The sequence below is a fragment of the Blennius ocellaris genome, assembly GCF_963422515.1.
Source record: "Blennius ocellaris genome assembly, chromosome: 10".
Taxonomy (NCBI): domain Eukaryota; kingdom Metazoa; phylum Chordata; class Actinopteri; order Blenniiformes; family Blenniidae; genus Blennius; species Blennius ocellaris.
The window spans coordinates 6,350,533-6,365,779 of NC_137659.1; the positions used below are offsets into that span (position 1 = coordinate 6,350,533).

Genomic DNA, 15,247 nt, shown 5'->3' on the forward strand with positions numbered 1-15,247 from the left:
TAACCACCGCTTTGAGCCACACACACAGTGGGCTGGCTGCTCACCTCCCTGCTGAGTTTTGACTTGCAGGATCTCAGAGGGTGGTCCGTCCCCTACTGAAGTGAAGCCCAGCACCCTGAGGCTATAGGTGATGTCAGGAGTCAGGCCTGAGATGGTGGTCAGACTGCTGTCGTCCGTGTTGTGCTTCTGCCAGGCGTTGAGCGGAGCCGTCATGTCGGAACTGTAGTACACCCGGTAGCCCCTGATCTGCCCGTTGGGCTCTTCGGGCGGCGCCCACTGGACCAGCATCGTGCTGGCACTCAGCATGCGCGCCTGGACATGCAGCGGTGGCGAGGAGGGGGCTTGTTCACCGGTGCGAGTCTCCACTGGGTCGCTGGGTGGCCCGCGGCCAATGTTGTTGACAGCCATGACGCGGAACTCGTACTCCGAATACGGACTCAGCCCACCGATACTGTAGCGCGTCGTGGCCACGCCCTCCACTTCCTGGAAGCCGTTGTCGGAAGACTTGGCTTTGTACTGGATCATATAGTAAGAAACGGGTTCTGGGTTTCCAGAGTCCCATGTGAGAGTCACGCTGGTGGCGGTGGTCTCAGTCACGATGAGTGAGGTGGGGGGCTTTGGTAAGGCTGATGAGGAAGAAGCAGAGCATTAACTTTAGTAATTTGAGAGAGATTGGTTGTCCGACACATTTGGCAGAGCAATTCTAAAAATGTCGACAGAATATAGACAAATACAGCTCTTGCAAGGGAAAAGACACGACCGGCCGTGTCATTTCTCATTCTGGAAGTCATTCTCTGCAACTAGCGCTTGAAGTGATTGTTTCATAAGCTAATTTTTATAGCACTGTCAGTTGATATTACTCCAAAATGAATAGAAACGCTTGACTGAAGTCCCAATTTAATGTTTAATAAGTGACCTCAGCATCACTGACAACAAGAGAAAATTGGGAAAGTGGTTCCTGGTGAGACAAGTGCAAAACAAAACAGAGAGTCTACAGTGTGGCTTCCTTTAAGGTGGGTGGCTGGAGGCTGCGGTGGCCCTTCTAATGACTGTGACATTTTATGTATTGATCAGTTGAGTGGAAAGTAAAATCGATAGAGACAAAAACTGATAAGAAAGGTCGGGTAGACGACAAAGGTGGATAGAGCCACATTCGAACACATGCAGGTATGAATGGATGGACAAGCCTTCATGAAATCACCGACAAAAGTAGATAATGTTTCATGTAACTCATTTTAGCTCAGGGGTCAAACACAGCCGAATTTCACAGTCGAGCCGGTAAAATAGTGAAATGTCCCCCCAAAAATGTATAAGAGTTGCATTTTGCAGCCTTTTGCGTGCATGTTTTAACAAATTCACCCTGACAAGACTTTGAGGGTATTTTGCAAAAAAAAAGGTGGCTGGCTTTCATTACCTACAAAACAATGTTAAAAGATTCTATGTTTTCTTTGTCATTCTCCCCATTCGCTTGGTTGTTTGGCCAAATTGGAGCCTCTTGTGGGTCAGTTCTGGCCCACGGGCCTTCTGTTCAACAAATCCCAATACAGATGAATATGTGGGTGATGTAAATGGGAATCAAACTCTCACCTTTGACAGTAACCTGAGCTGTGGCTTCGATCATGCCCAGAGACGAGATGGCCACACACGTGTAGTTCGCCGACTCGCGGATGTTGGTCACCTCCAGCACGTTACGTCCCATCGGCATCTCCTCCTCCTTCGTCAGCTCCAGCGGGCCCATGGTCCACTTGACATAGGGCATGGGCGAGCCCACGGCGACACACGTGAGGTTGACGCTGCCGCCGGGCATCACCTCCTGATTGGTGGGCGGGATGGAGAATCTTGGTGGCACTCTTCGCACTGAGGGAGGAGAAGCAATGGGGATAAATAAATATCTAGTGTAAAGGTGATTATGGTGGGGTTTTAAAAAAATTTTTTTTTTTATTATGATCTCATGAACAGCCTGGCCCATACAACACCACGAGACTAGTCGCTAACTCAGGGAAGCTAATGGAACAGAGGGCTGATCGCTTTTGTCCAAATGTGCAGACGAGTACAATGGGAATAATAGGACTGTCACAAAATGGCTCTGGAAATTCACAAGAAATCTTTGAGGGGATGTTTTATCCTCTTGCCTACAAAAGGGAATATAATCAGAAATAGCCTGGTTTTGCTGGAGACTATGTCTGGACCTCTTTTGTCAGGGTGTCAAATGGTGGTGAGAGTTGCATCATTGAGGGACCCTGTGGAGATGCCATTGTTTGATTTCTCCTCCCGCTCCCTCTCCCTGGCTCCTTCTGCTCAGCCTGTCTTTCTCCCTGGTCGTCTCACTCTCGCACTCTCTCTTTGTGCAGTTCTGATATGCAGATAAGGTTGACATTAAAAAGAGGTTCCCATGGAGACAAGAAGGGCCCGTTGACGTCGCCAGGGACAAGGCAAACACCAATGCCGAGGCTCCATGCTATCCTGAAAAGCTAGCCTAGAATAAACAGACATTTACATACCACTTGTTTTCTGTCTAAATAAAGACACACGAGAAACGCCTTCCATATTTACACTGTTTACAGCTTCTTCTTTTTTTTTGTGTGCCGACTTTCTCGAAGCCGTGACAAACTTATCCACTTGACATGAGGAGGAAAAGTTGACAACACAGTGATCATCCATCAGTGTCAGGCCTGTTAAATCCATGACATAGTGAACATTACGGGAGTATGCGGCATGTAAATGGCAAAAAAAGGGGGTGGGGGAGCTGTGACTTCTTTAACCTTGAAAATGGAGAAAGTGACACTAAGCCAGACATTTACTTAATATTTAGGGACATGACCATATGTGCTGGTCATGTCTACAAGACACTATAGTACAAAACTCCCATTGCACATTCCATACTGCCTGTTTCCTGTAATACCTTATAAGATTTCTTTGGGTAAAAGAAAAAAAAAAGTTTTGACTGTAATTACTCTTTTGCACTGGTCTACATGAAAATGGATTTTAAAATATGAGTCTCCCTACACCTTCCCTTTCCCCACCCTCCCCACCCCTACCCTCCCTCCTCAATCTAATTTGAACCGGAACGTCGTTACAGCCATGCTTGTTATTCCCCTCATTATGTAGTGAAATGGAAAAACACAAAAGCACCTTTTGAGATTCCAGTCAGGAGAGGCTGGTTCTGTGGACCGCAACACAGTAAGGGAGGGACCTGGTACACATTTGTCTGAATTTTTCCCACAACGATTGAGGTACATATGCAATTTTAATGAACAGATTTTGAGGAATTCAAATACAATGCTGAATCAGTATTTTCAGCATTTCTGCCAATTGCTGTGTCAATGGACATTGTTTTCAAAACATTGCCATGTGAGCAGGCTCTCAGTATCCTCTAAACCTTTTTTTTTGTCTTTGTAATTAGCAACATTAGAAAGTTCAAGCAAACGTCCGGGCAAAATAATAACACTTGTCTAAAAGCAGCGATGATGACGACGATGAAAGACTAGTGGCCTGATCCCAATTATGCTGGATGAACTTCCTGTTGACCCCTGGATTCAACCCCCCCCCCCCCCCCCCCACACACACACACACACACAAGATCGAAAGAACTGTCCAATATTAGTGACAATTTTACATTTTCAAAGTGTCTTATTAAAACATCGTCGCACATAAAATGTTCAGGAAATGGCACACCACCCGGAGCGTCATATATTAAACGGTTCATGGGAATATGTCAGTTTTTTACATGCAGAGGCTGGACAGGCTGAGCAGTGTTAGCAGCCTGGGAACAGGACGGGGATGACATTCTCAAGCAAAGCATGCACAGGAGCCGAGGAAGAGATGTGGGATGGGATAGCAAGTCTAGTGAACGCTGGGGGGAGGAGATAAGGGAGGAACTCGCCCCAATTTTCTCATATAAATGACTGAACATCTGATCTCCGGCGTGAGTGATGCACAACACGCTTTTCTATGAGAAGGCTACTTTGTGAAAAGCGGCGTTCAGTATTTCATTTATGCCTGATGGCCACCTGTGTCTTCGCACGCTGTAGCACTGGAACATTCTCCAAATGCTGCGATTTTTCACAACATGCCCGATGAAAAAGAGAAGCGGCTCTAATGTAAAACCATTAAGCTCAAAGTATCTGTTATTCTTTCATGATTCCATAGACTAAACAGTGCTAAGAGCAGTCAGTCAATGGGCCCTGTGTATATTGAACACTTAATGTTGTGAATAATTCATGGCATGCGGTTAAGTTTGGAGAGGTGCTGTGGAACAAAATGACTAGAGGGCAGGTAATTGTTATCGATTCCCTCGAAGCCTCTCTCCTGTTGAGAGCGGCTTGGAGAGATGGGCTCCAGGACTCTATCAAAACCACAAAATAAGCCCTGTCTCCACTCTGCCTGCCTGCTTGCTGGATACCTATAAATTTAACTGCCTTGACAAAGTGCCCAAGGATAGCAAACCTGTTCAGTCAATCAATATCTGGCACAAACTGGCACAGAGTCAGCAGGCTCCCGGGCTTCCTGGCAGCAGCTCTGGGCTACCATGATGGCTGATCATCCCCCCCTGTCAGCACACTGCCAGCTCATTCTTAAATATTGTACACGTCAGCTCTTTGCATTGCAGGTTTTTATAGTGCTGGAGGAGAGAATATTTCCAAAACATTACCTCTGACGTGGACGCTGGCACTGCCAACCTTTATTAAATGCAAATCAGGGTTCAGGCCAAAAAATTTGAGTTTCAAATTTTTCTTTATACTGTATCTTCTGTTGCATATATGCATCACATAGTGTCACGCTTTTGTATTAAATGGGAAGAAAATGTTGAAAGATGTGCTGGACTGCATATTGAAGAGACTCCTGTTTGCAGAAACTCTTCATATGTGTTTGTCTGCCAGGCAACAGCCTGCAAGATGATGATTCTGGTGTCAAATTACAATTACCACATGACCTGGGTGCTTTCAGTATAAAACTATTTGTTTATGGCTGAGTTTACACAAGATTTTCAGTGTTTTTATATTTTTCTTTTAAAAAAGTTTCATTTTTTACATGATGGATAAAATGATGTAGTTTTCATGTTGGACCACTAGTAGATGCTGTTGTTTTTGTTTCTATAGAGACGGAACGTTTTCGAAAAGGCTTTCACTTGAAAACATTGTCGTATAAACGGGGGCCTCAGATTGGTTGTTGGAAGTGAAATTTAATCTATGACTCATAAAATGACTCAATATTCTAAAAGAAAGAAAGAAAGAAAGAAAAAAACACGAAAAACATAATAGGCCTTGTTCTGAGATAATCCTTGAAACAGTAACTTCAGTGTACATAATCTGCTTTCCCAGCAGTGTTGCAGCAGTACGTTGACTGCGGGATGTCACTCTTCTCATTTGATTCACGTGAATCTATCACATCCTTCAGTATCTGGGTGGAGGAGTGGAGGATGCCCATGGTGGCAAAACAGACATAATCCCCCGAGAACGGCTTTGTCAGCTCTGATACCCATGTCCCTCAGTGGGAGAGCAGGGGTGTTGCTGCCTAAATACCTGACAAATCCGGTTGCCACCTGAATACCGAAGTAATCCATCACGCACCTCTGATGGGCCTGCAGAGGTGGATGGAAAGTGTGAGGGCGAAAGCAGCTATGGGTTTCAGTGCGGGGCCGTTGACAGGCACAATACGGGTGTGGTTGGGAAGTACACACAGCAACAAAACAAGGCAGAAATTTGATAATGACTTAAGCTACCAGCGAAGGGAATCCTTTGTATGGTTTGGCAAGACTAATTGAGACAGGGTTTAAAGGGGTGGGGGGGTGGGTGGGGGAGTGGCACAGAGAGTCATGCGAGGACTATTCAGGGTTTCATGCAAAACAAGACGACGACACAAAATATTGCCACTGCGGGAGATAAAGGACAGCTGTCATTGATATTTGTGTTGTCTAGCGAGCTTTCTTTTTCGGAGGGGTGGAGGGTGGGTAGACGAGGGATGGACGACCTCTGCTAAAATCTGCGTCAAATTGAGGAGAAGCGACAAGAAGTGAAAATGACCAACCTTCACGCTGATCTGTTTGCGGATGAAGTGATTTGATGGAGGTGAGCGATGGAATGGAAAGACACAGAGTGAAGAGGAAGACAAGACCGTGAAACAGACCAGTGCTTCCATACACACAGTGGTGGTTAGTGAGGAAATGCAATGATAGAGGAGGGGAAACTTACTTCCTGCAATACATTTAGTTGTATCATTAAATGGATTTACCGTTATAGTAAGTCTTTATATGCATCATTCATTTATGCAAGAAAATTTGACTTTTTTTTTAGTGCACGAGATGTAACTACATCTCCATAAATGTATTCATAAATCTGACCTAAGCCCGGTTGCCGAGCAAGTTCCCCTCCTTGACACGCACAAATATACACACATAACAGCATGGAGACACTTTGGAGAAATAAAAGCCCAGCTGTAGCACTTCATCCTTGGTGAAATATTGACATGTCACATGGATATATGAAAGAGTGCCAGCAGACACAAGCTGACAACCCTCCTCCGTTGCGGGATAAGCGCTTGACAAATGAGCGCTCATGCACAATCACAGCACGCCCGGTGACTCTGCCCACATTGATGGAGTCCTCCTTTAGAGGGGGGGGTCACGTCGAGAGTGACCCGCAGGAGATGGGCGCGCACGCCATCCACACGCCTACAAAGATGCAGATGCTCTTAATGGATGAGAGGTGGAAGCATATATATATATATATATATATATATATATATATATATATATATATATATATATATATATATATATATTACAGGAAGGGAAAAACAATCCACTAGTAGACCCCTTCATCCACAAATCCTCCTCCTCCTCCTCCTCCTCCTCTTCCACCATCAGTCTCGCCCTCCCCGCCCACACAGAAATATGAGGACATCCGTCTCTCTCGTGGCTCTAAAATGTCAAGACGAGGGTGGTGACGGTGATGCTGGAAGCATGTTTGTGTGCCCGCAGACAGGAATAGGATCAGGTGGCGACGAAAGTGAGGAAGGAAAGAAGAAGAAGATGAAAAAAAACTAAACAAACACATTCATGGACACAAAACACCAACCCATAACAAGCACTTTTAATACAAGTCTGACAGCAGTGTGTGTGTGTGTGTGTGTGTGTGTGTGTGTGTGTGTGTGTGTGTGTGTGTGTGTGTGTGTGTGTGTGTGTGTGTGTGTGTGTGTGTGTGTGTGTGTGTGGGTGGGTGGGTGGGTGGGTGGATGTTAGCAGGGTGTTGATAGGGAATAATACCACAGCTCTTTCTTTCATGGCTATCCTTTCATATGATGCCTTTAAAGAGCAATAACTTTACACAGAGATGATACAATTGTTTTTCTACAAAGTTTTGAATGATCGAGTGACATATTTTTATCATACACACACCCGGGGTAAAAAAAAGAGCCGATTTAAAGTGTTCATTAAAAAAATTATTGTCATTACTTCGTGTTGCACATTAAGTGTAAAACGCAACCGTCGCTGAAACAACCTGCTCGTTATGTCTAAGTTTGACAGCAGGCTGCTGAAAACACAGCAACCTCCCTCTTTTCTGACTCAGAATAAAAAAAAACAACCCAAAAAACAAAAAAACAAAAACCCCCTCAGAAAACAAGAAAGGAAGAGAGGCATGTCAAAGGTCGCTCGTCTCCAGTCCCTCATGTTTTAAAGCCAATCTGTGCTCCCGGTGATAGCACGGCCCCAGGTCTCATCTCCTCCTCCGTGCGGCGGTAACAAAGATGGAGTGAAAACATGGCTCGGCCCCCTTTGTTCTTCTTCCCAGACAAGTACGCTTTTAAAAGGTTACGGTTGGTTAGATTTCTATCTCTCCGCCGGTGTGGCGGAAAACTTGGTGTTGAGGGCAACGGGTTGACAGCTACCTGGGTGGTGTTACAGCCTCGCTGAGCCCGGGGGCCCTGCTGGCGCCACGCCACACAACTACTGTAATTACCTCTGAAGGTGGGGGGGGGGGGGCAGCGTCTGCACCTGTGACAGACACTACGTGATTAATAGACAAGACTCACATCCTCTACGTTTACTGCCTCCCTCCCCACTTTGTCAAGGTTTAAGATGTAAACCTTCTGGAGCCTACACACTGTTTAATCTGTAAATTTGATTTCTCCGCGGTCCTTGAGGATGATTTTACCGACGATTCCTCTGATCCGGGAGGAGCTTCTGTCTGCTGCGAAAACATTTATCTTGGATTTCAGCCTATGCGGACAGGATTTATACGAAATATTACCAGCACGTATCTGAGTGAAAAAGACTTTAGAGAATAAAGTCAATTCAGTTTAAAACATCCTGAACAGGGTTTTTTTATTTTATTTTTTTTATTTTAGGGAAACAGCAGACGCTAATTTCTTCACCCTAATGACTGAATAAGTAAGAAACTGTGATCATTCACCCATAAAATAGCATGTAAGATACATTTCACAATGCTTTTAACAAAATTGTGACATGATAGCCAAGCATGTCTATTTCTTAACACTTTGAATCCCCCCCCCCACGCACTAACAACTGGAGCAGCGATTCTGTTTCATGTACATCAGACATGGTGTTGTTTACGGCTGGGGCAGACCCAGACGACTCTCTCCCCTATACCGGCTTTTTGCAGGATGGGTACAATTCTGCCCTTGCCCTGCATTAGTCTGCTCACGGAGACACTACAACAAAAAAACAAACCCTGACACCCCAGACCGGTCTGTGCCTTCAGCAGCTCTGTGCGGGGGGAGGAGGAGGGAGGAGAGAGGAGGTGCTGGTGTCGGAATAATGGAGCCTTTCGATACAGTCAAAATGTGAAAGAAAAGGGGCCTGGCATTAATGCCAGCAGAGGAAACGAATTCAATGCAGCTGTTTTCACAGAGGCCGCACCTGGTCGGATTCACAGCCAAACAGGACGTTGAGATTAGTTCAGTTCATTAGTATGGGAGGAATGGACGGGAGAGGATAATGGTGAGAGAATTGGTTGACGGGAGACACACAGAGACAGGAATAGTTGCATAAATGTGGCTAAGGGAGAAAACACGTAATAACTAGAAGCGCCCCGAGTGTCATTGTTACCACTATCATGGCGGATCGGAGCTCTTCTGGTGGTTGAAGCTGAGCAGAGCCGTGTTGGCAATCACTGCATTTACTCAAATGAGATTCAACAATCAATAATAAAAGGTATAATTTGCTTTGACAGGTGAAACAAAAGCTGGGAGGAAATTGAAGAAGGTGTCAATCAAACACTCCACTCTTAAAAAGAGCTCTGATCATTGCACAGGAGGGTGGGACGTTCGGAGACACACTTTCAAAACACGTGATTTCCAAAAGCAAAAGACAAAAGCCGTAATATTGATGATTGATTAACTTCACAATTGAGAGAGACATTGGACTTTACCTCGCACGTAGAGATTGGCAGGTGCGGAATAGCGGGTCCCGGCGCTGTTCATGGCGATGCACTCGTATTTCCCCTGGTCCGACTCCTCGCTGTTCTCAATCTGCAGGGCTCCTGCGCAGAGGGTTCGCAAGTTTAGATGTCTGGACAGTCGTGGAAAAAGAGAAGAGACTACAGCAGATGCCTGGAAGGTCGGATGGTGGGATGTAGCTTGTGCTCAGATGAGTTTTGTCAAGAAGTGCAACAAACATTTAGCAGATGCAGCACATTTAAGCAAACTGTTAATTGAACATTTGGGCTGAGGAGACTCAAAGACCGTGACCAAGGGTGAATTATTTACTCCAACAACATGCCAAAGCATAATTCACCTCTGCCTACTGCTTATGGAAACAAACTGGAGTGTTTGTGTCATGGGGGGGGATTATCTCTCTGAGGCAGATGTGAGCATGAAGTTAACCTGAGCTGCGGAACAATCATGGAAGGAAGTGGTGGTTTACTGTGTGTTATTATGTTTCACATAGTGACTTAATAACATTAATTATTACATGTGACTTTGCTTGACTCCAGATATCTGGTTATAGCACAACTGGAAGGCGACACAAAAGGTGTTTTTTTTCTGTTTTTCTGTGTGTGTGGCTGAGCCGTCATCAGGTAAACAACTGACAGTGCACGTGAGTTTGCTTCAATCAGTGTTGAGTGCACGTTTCGCTGGGAGGTCATCATCGCCCAGGTTTCACCAAAGGGCGAAGCTCCTCTGCCAGATGGCTCAGCTTAGTATTCACATTTCCAAGTAGCTGTAGTCATCAGAGAGACTGCTAACATGTTTTTTGGGGGGTTTTTTTCAACAGAGCATGAAAGCCCAAGGAGACCAGTTCTGTTGTGGTGATTCTGACACTCCGTGTCCAAAGTCATCATGTTATCATTGCGACTGAATTGCAAATGGCAAACAGAAGTTATTGAAGGGAATTTAAAAGTGCAGCAGCAAACTTACCCGCACCCTGTGACGTACAATACAAGACAAAGCTACTTCTCTCAGCAGTTCGTACGTATGACACAAGTGAGTGAGAACAGTTATCACAACTCCAAAGCTGCACGTTGCCTGGGCACAAACGGCAGCCAGCCGCCATGCAGCTTGGAGACGACAAAAATACTCAGCAGAAGATGATGTCGGGATACATTTTCCACATCATGCAGCATGAGATGAATGCAACAAACAGGTTCACCACCAACCATGTGGAGGGGGGGGGGGACGCGAATCAGGTAAGGAGGGAGAAACAGCAGCGAAACGGGGTGGGGCAGTTACATGTGATAACACCGCCTCAGATCTCGTGACAACACGTCCCTCGGAGGTGTTTGCTAGGCTTGCTCATCGCTGTCTGATTCAGCAGTGACATGCACCTGCATACTAATGGCAGTGTCACCAATCTGTCAATCTGCGGCCCTCCCATGGGAAAAAAACACTGTGAGTACTACGGAAATGTACAAGGTTGGCGCTACAGCACTTGTCAGACTGCAACCCTATATCCTCCCAATTACCTTCAACTACTCCAACACCGGTGGATCTCCTATGAAGCTCTTCTTCTGCCCTATGGCAGAGGTCAGCTTATCCACACCGCTGGAGAATTAAAGATTCAGATTGTGAGGAAACACTGGGTGACCAGTTTGAAATGTCCACTGTTTTCCCATGCTGCTGCTGCAAAATCCCGCTTTGAGTCCAAGGGGAGGCAGATCATTTCCATAAAGACAGGTTGAAGCTTCCACCTTGGCTTGGCTCAGCTCGACCAGGTTGTTTCCATGCAGCGCTGCATAGGCTGTATGCAAATGCATCCATTTTCAATTTACATGGACATGGCAGGCACTGTATATCCTCTGGTGGCGACGGTGGCCTTTAGTTTAAAATGCAGCTCCTCGCTCCTTTTCTGCTGAAATGCGAGTGCAGACAGAGGCTGAAGCCAAAGGTTGTGCGTTTCTTTTTTTGTATTTTCCAGATGAATGTATGTGTGTGTTCACTTGTTATCAAGGCATAGGAAGCCTTGAAAAAGAAAAGCTAATTTGCGAGCAAACACTCTCGATCTGTGTGCCTCTGCGTTTCTCTGCGAGGTCAGGGTTGGTGAACGTTTGCTGGGTGACGAGCAGACAGCACACGGACCATGTTGGGAGGTGATGAAAGGAGGGGGAAACGTGGAAGGCGGTGGGGTTGGATGAACCTGGCGACGTGGCGTTGGGGGGGGGGGGGGGATGTGCTGGTGTGGACGTGATATTTTCCCCATACACTTTATTCATCATGTCTTACCTCTAATTGGTGTACCACCTAGGTGGGAGTAATTTCGATGCAAACAAGGTTGAAAGAATAGTTAGTAATCCACTCAAAACAGCGGGAGTAAACAGCAAAACCAACATGGCTTCTGACAAGCCACAAAAAAAAAAAAAAAAAATTGAGAAAATACTGATACGACAGAAGAAGCCACTTAAATGCAAAATGACAAAGTTTAGAGCACTTAATCGACGTTGGGAGGCAGGAAGTCTTGGGTACTACACGTCGTCTGTAAATGTAAAAAAAAAAAAAGGATCGCTTTTGACAGCCGCCTCACAATAGCATCCATTTTAGGGAGATGTTTTAATTAAGCTTTTCTTTTCTTTTTTTCATTTAAGATGGCTCCCACTCTTTGTGCAGACAGCAGTTTGTGAAACGGGCAAAGAGAAATTAAAGTAAGTCCCACACAGCTAACAGAGAGTGAAGGATGGCAACAAGTATTCATCGGAAAAGGAGTCGGTATCTCTGCAGAGCCAATGATTTCAGATCGGGCTGAAAAGATAGAATGAATGTGCCTGCGTGCTCGATAATGGATCCAGTAAGTGTGACGCAATAAGTGGAAGCTGGGTCTGTTAAACTGTGGCGGGACGCTAATGTGCATTTCATATCTGCAGAATGGGGCCCGGGTTTCAAGTCTCACGGAGTGACGTTAATTCTGAAACATGATTTAAAAAATGGTGGCGGAGAAGAAGAATTGTTCATGAAAATTTCAGGCATTTTGAGCAAGAAAACCAATTAAAAGTTTGTTAGCGCCACAGTTAATGCACAATTTCTACCCTTGCACTGAAAAACATTACCAATTACAGGAATACATTAGTATATAATTTGTAGAAATCTATCTTGTTCGGCTCGTGCTTGTGGCGGTAAAAAACTGACTGGGCTGCATGTTTAAATAACCTGAACTCATTTGGTTTTCCTAGAGTATTTCTCATCTTTAACCCTTCGTGTCCTCAGACCTGCAGACTGGCCCTGACTTTCTACACGTTGCTCTTCAATTACAAGAAACTCCTCTCTTGACCGAGGATGGCTGTACGATCATCTGAAGCGACGCAGATTTATCATGGCGAGAAAGAGTGAACCCGCTCTAATGTCACCAATCTTTGCACCTTCAGCTTTTCTCTGAAAACAGTTTATTTATCAGCTGGCCTGCCGCTGTGAAGAATAAATAAGCTCATTGATTTTGTCTTTTTCTTATTAGATTTCACGTGGGGCTGAATGGCAGCTGCTACATCGTCGGGCGACCTCATTGTGACCTGGCTGCGTGTTCGAGAAGCGATTAAGCTTCATTTCAATGTCTCTGTATTCGAAAAGGCTGCAAGCAGAAACCGCGGGGATGGCTTTAAATGTCTGCGTTGGCCTGTGGTTGCTATGCTGTGATGAAAACTGAAACTTGGAGAGAAGTGAGGCACGCGGTGGAGCCGACAGTGACGGGCCGACTGAAAACTTTTCATGTCCTCTGTGATGATTGACGACTTGAAATCAAACACGACAACAAAGGCCCCTTGTTTTTCACAGTATCCTTGTGTCGAACATGACGCACGTCTGAAGGTATGTGGTGACTTTTTGAACCGTCGGTATGCTGCGTGCAGCGAAATCTTACAAGAGATTCAATTAGATGGGATGAGGCTGTACCTGAGCGGAGCTGCTTGATGCGACCGTTGCTGCTGCTGATGTCCACAGGAAGCATGTCCTTGAACCAGGAGATCTCTGGGTCCGGGTTTCCGCTGGCAGCGCACAGCATGGTGGCCGTCCTGGTCTTCTCCACCACCTTGAGCTGCGGGCCCATGTCGATGGTGGGGAAGCCGGGAGGAATCTGGTTCTCTGAAGAAGACGAAAGAAAAAAATAAAGTCACAAAAAAAAGTGGATATTTAAGTGTGGGCTGCAAAACACACGAAGCAAGAGTAAACAAGAAACATATTTACAAAAAAGATTCTGACAAAACAGGCTTTCAATTGCTACGAGAGGAGCTGAGTGCATCAAAGCTGTTGAGCAGGAAAGGACAGAGAAGAGGATGAAAGGGAGTAAATACGTTTCAGGTGCTACGGGCCAAACAGTAATCAGCACGCACAAACACACACTCAAATTAGTGCAAGAGCAGGAGATACTACCGGGGAAAGAGCAGATGTAGTAGATATGTGTAGATGTGGCCCTGATTTGGATTCAGCAGGAGGATGAAAAAAAAAAAGGAAAAAAAAGAACCTTGTTTGTGATTGATTATCATAGTGGGCTTATTACTCGGCACAGGGCGCCTCAGGTTTAGACAGAAGAAAGATAGTTGCAATCTGCCTCCGGGTACCCATGCATAGATGAGCCGCCTTAGGCTTAGCAAACTAAACAAACCTATTTGAATAATCCAACTCATCATAATGAATGAAACGGCACATCCATGACAACACATAGAAGTATAATCCTCAAAGCAAAAAAAAAAAAAAATCCCAAAGTAAAAGGTTGTCTCAAATTTCCACCGACATCCCGTAATGAGATTACCTAAACGTGGCCAGTGGCCTGAGACCCGGCGAGTCGCATCACAGCAGGCAGTATCTGCCACTGACTCAGTAAACAGTGTGCAATGTTTTGAATGTGCAAATGGTGGAGTCCAGGCAGAAGAGTTGACAGAGTTTTTATCGTTCTGATTTAAAAATTGACAGTCAGCATCCATTTCTGCTGTCTGACTCTGCAGTTGAGTGACACTCAAGGTTTTGAAATAAGCGACACCAGGGAACACATCTCCTTCTGGTGTTTATTTTAAACAACATAGTGTAGCATCAATTGAAACTATGGTATTGTGTTAAAATGACATTTCCAAGATGCATTTGTCACAACAAGTGACAGAAGCATCACCTAATGGTGCTACAACCCCCAACCTCATGCTCATAATAAATTCTAATTTAACCTCTGGACAGTGGTAATAAAGAGGAAACATAATAGCCCTTGAGAGGTCTTATTATCAGCTCGCTCTTGAACCGTGATCTCTTTTATCTTCCTTCTCATATGCAGATGTATCATCAGGGTTGGGGGGGCAAAATGTTAAGATGAAATAAGTGCTAATGATTGTAACTCCTGCCTTTGGTTCGCCAAATAGAGAAGTGATTTGAAAAAAATAAGTGCAGAGAAGCGGCTCCACAGGGGAGAGAGAAAATGATTTAAGGGTTTTGATAAAAAAAAAAAAAAAAAAACCCCATCCAGAATGGAATTATAGTATTCAATTACCCATTGTTTGACAGGAATAACAGGCATTATGTTGTAAATTTAATGTTGTTTGTTACTTCCTATGTATTTTGTAAATGATTAGCATTTTGTCTATTTCCTGTTTATTCTTCCATGTTTGATAGAAAATAAAACTCCTCACAGTCCCTGGGCTGACATGACACCTAAAACGGACATTTTTACATTGATCCAACTATAACTGGAATTTAAAACTGAAATAAATTGAAATCCAAAACACCCAGATAATGTGATTAAAAGTTGATCTACTTCAATATGTATACAGAGCTGTCGGACTAGAATCAGACGAGATGTTTTGAGCACTGAAATACCTTTCAGAAA

General features: G+C 44.8%; 1 protein-coding gene across 4 annotated transcripts in view; it reads right to left on the reverse strand.

The window, feature by feature from the left end:
• ptprfb (protein tyrosine phosphatase receptor type Fb) overlaps positions 1-15,247 on the reverse strand; it is a 189,074-nt gene that overhangs the window by 69,452 nt on the left and 104,375 nt on the right. For all 4 annotated transcript variants that reach the window (XM_080503638.1, XM_080503637.1, XM_080503636.1 and 1 more), the window contains exons 6-9: positions 13,333-13,521; positions 9,390-9,500; positions 1,588-1,857; positions 45-626 (exon numbers count right to left, since the gene is read on the reverse strand). In XM_080503638.1, coding sequence (XP_080359764.1) covers positions 45-626; positions 1,588-1,857; positions 9,390-9,500; positions 13,333-13,521 — 1,152 coding nt within the window. The remainder of the gene's footprint in view (positions 1-44; positions 627-1,587; positions 1,858-9,389; positions 9,501-13,332; positions 13,522-15,247) is intronic.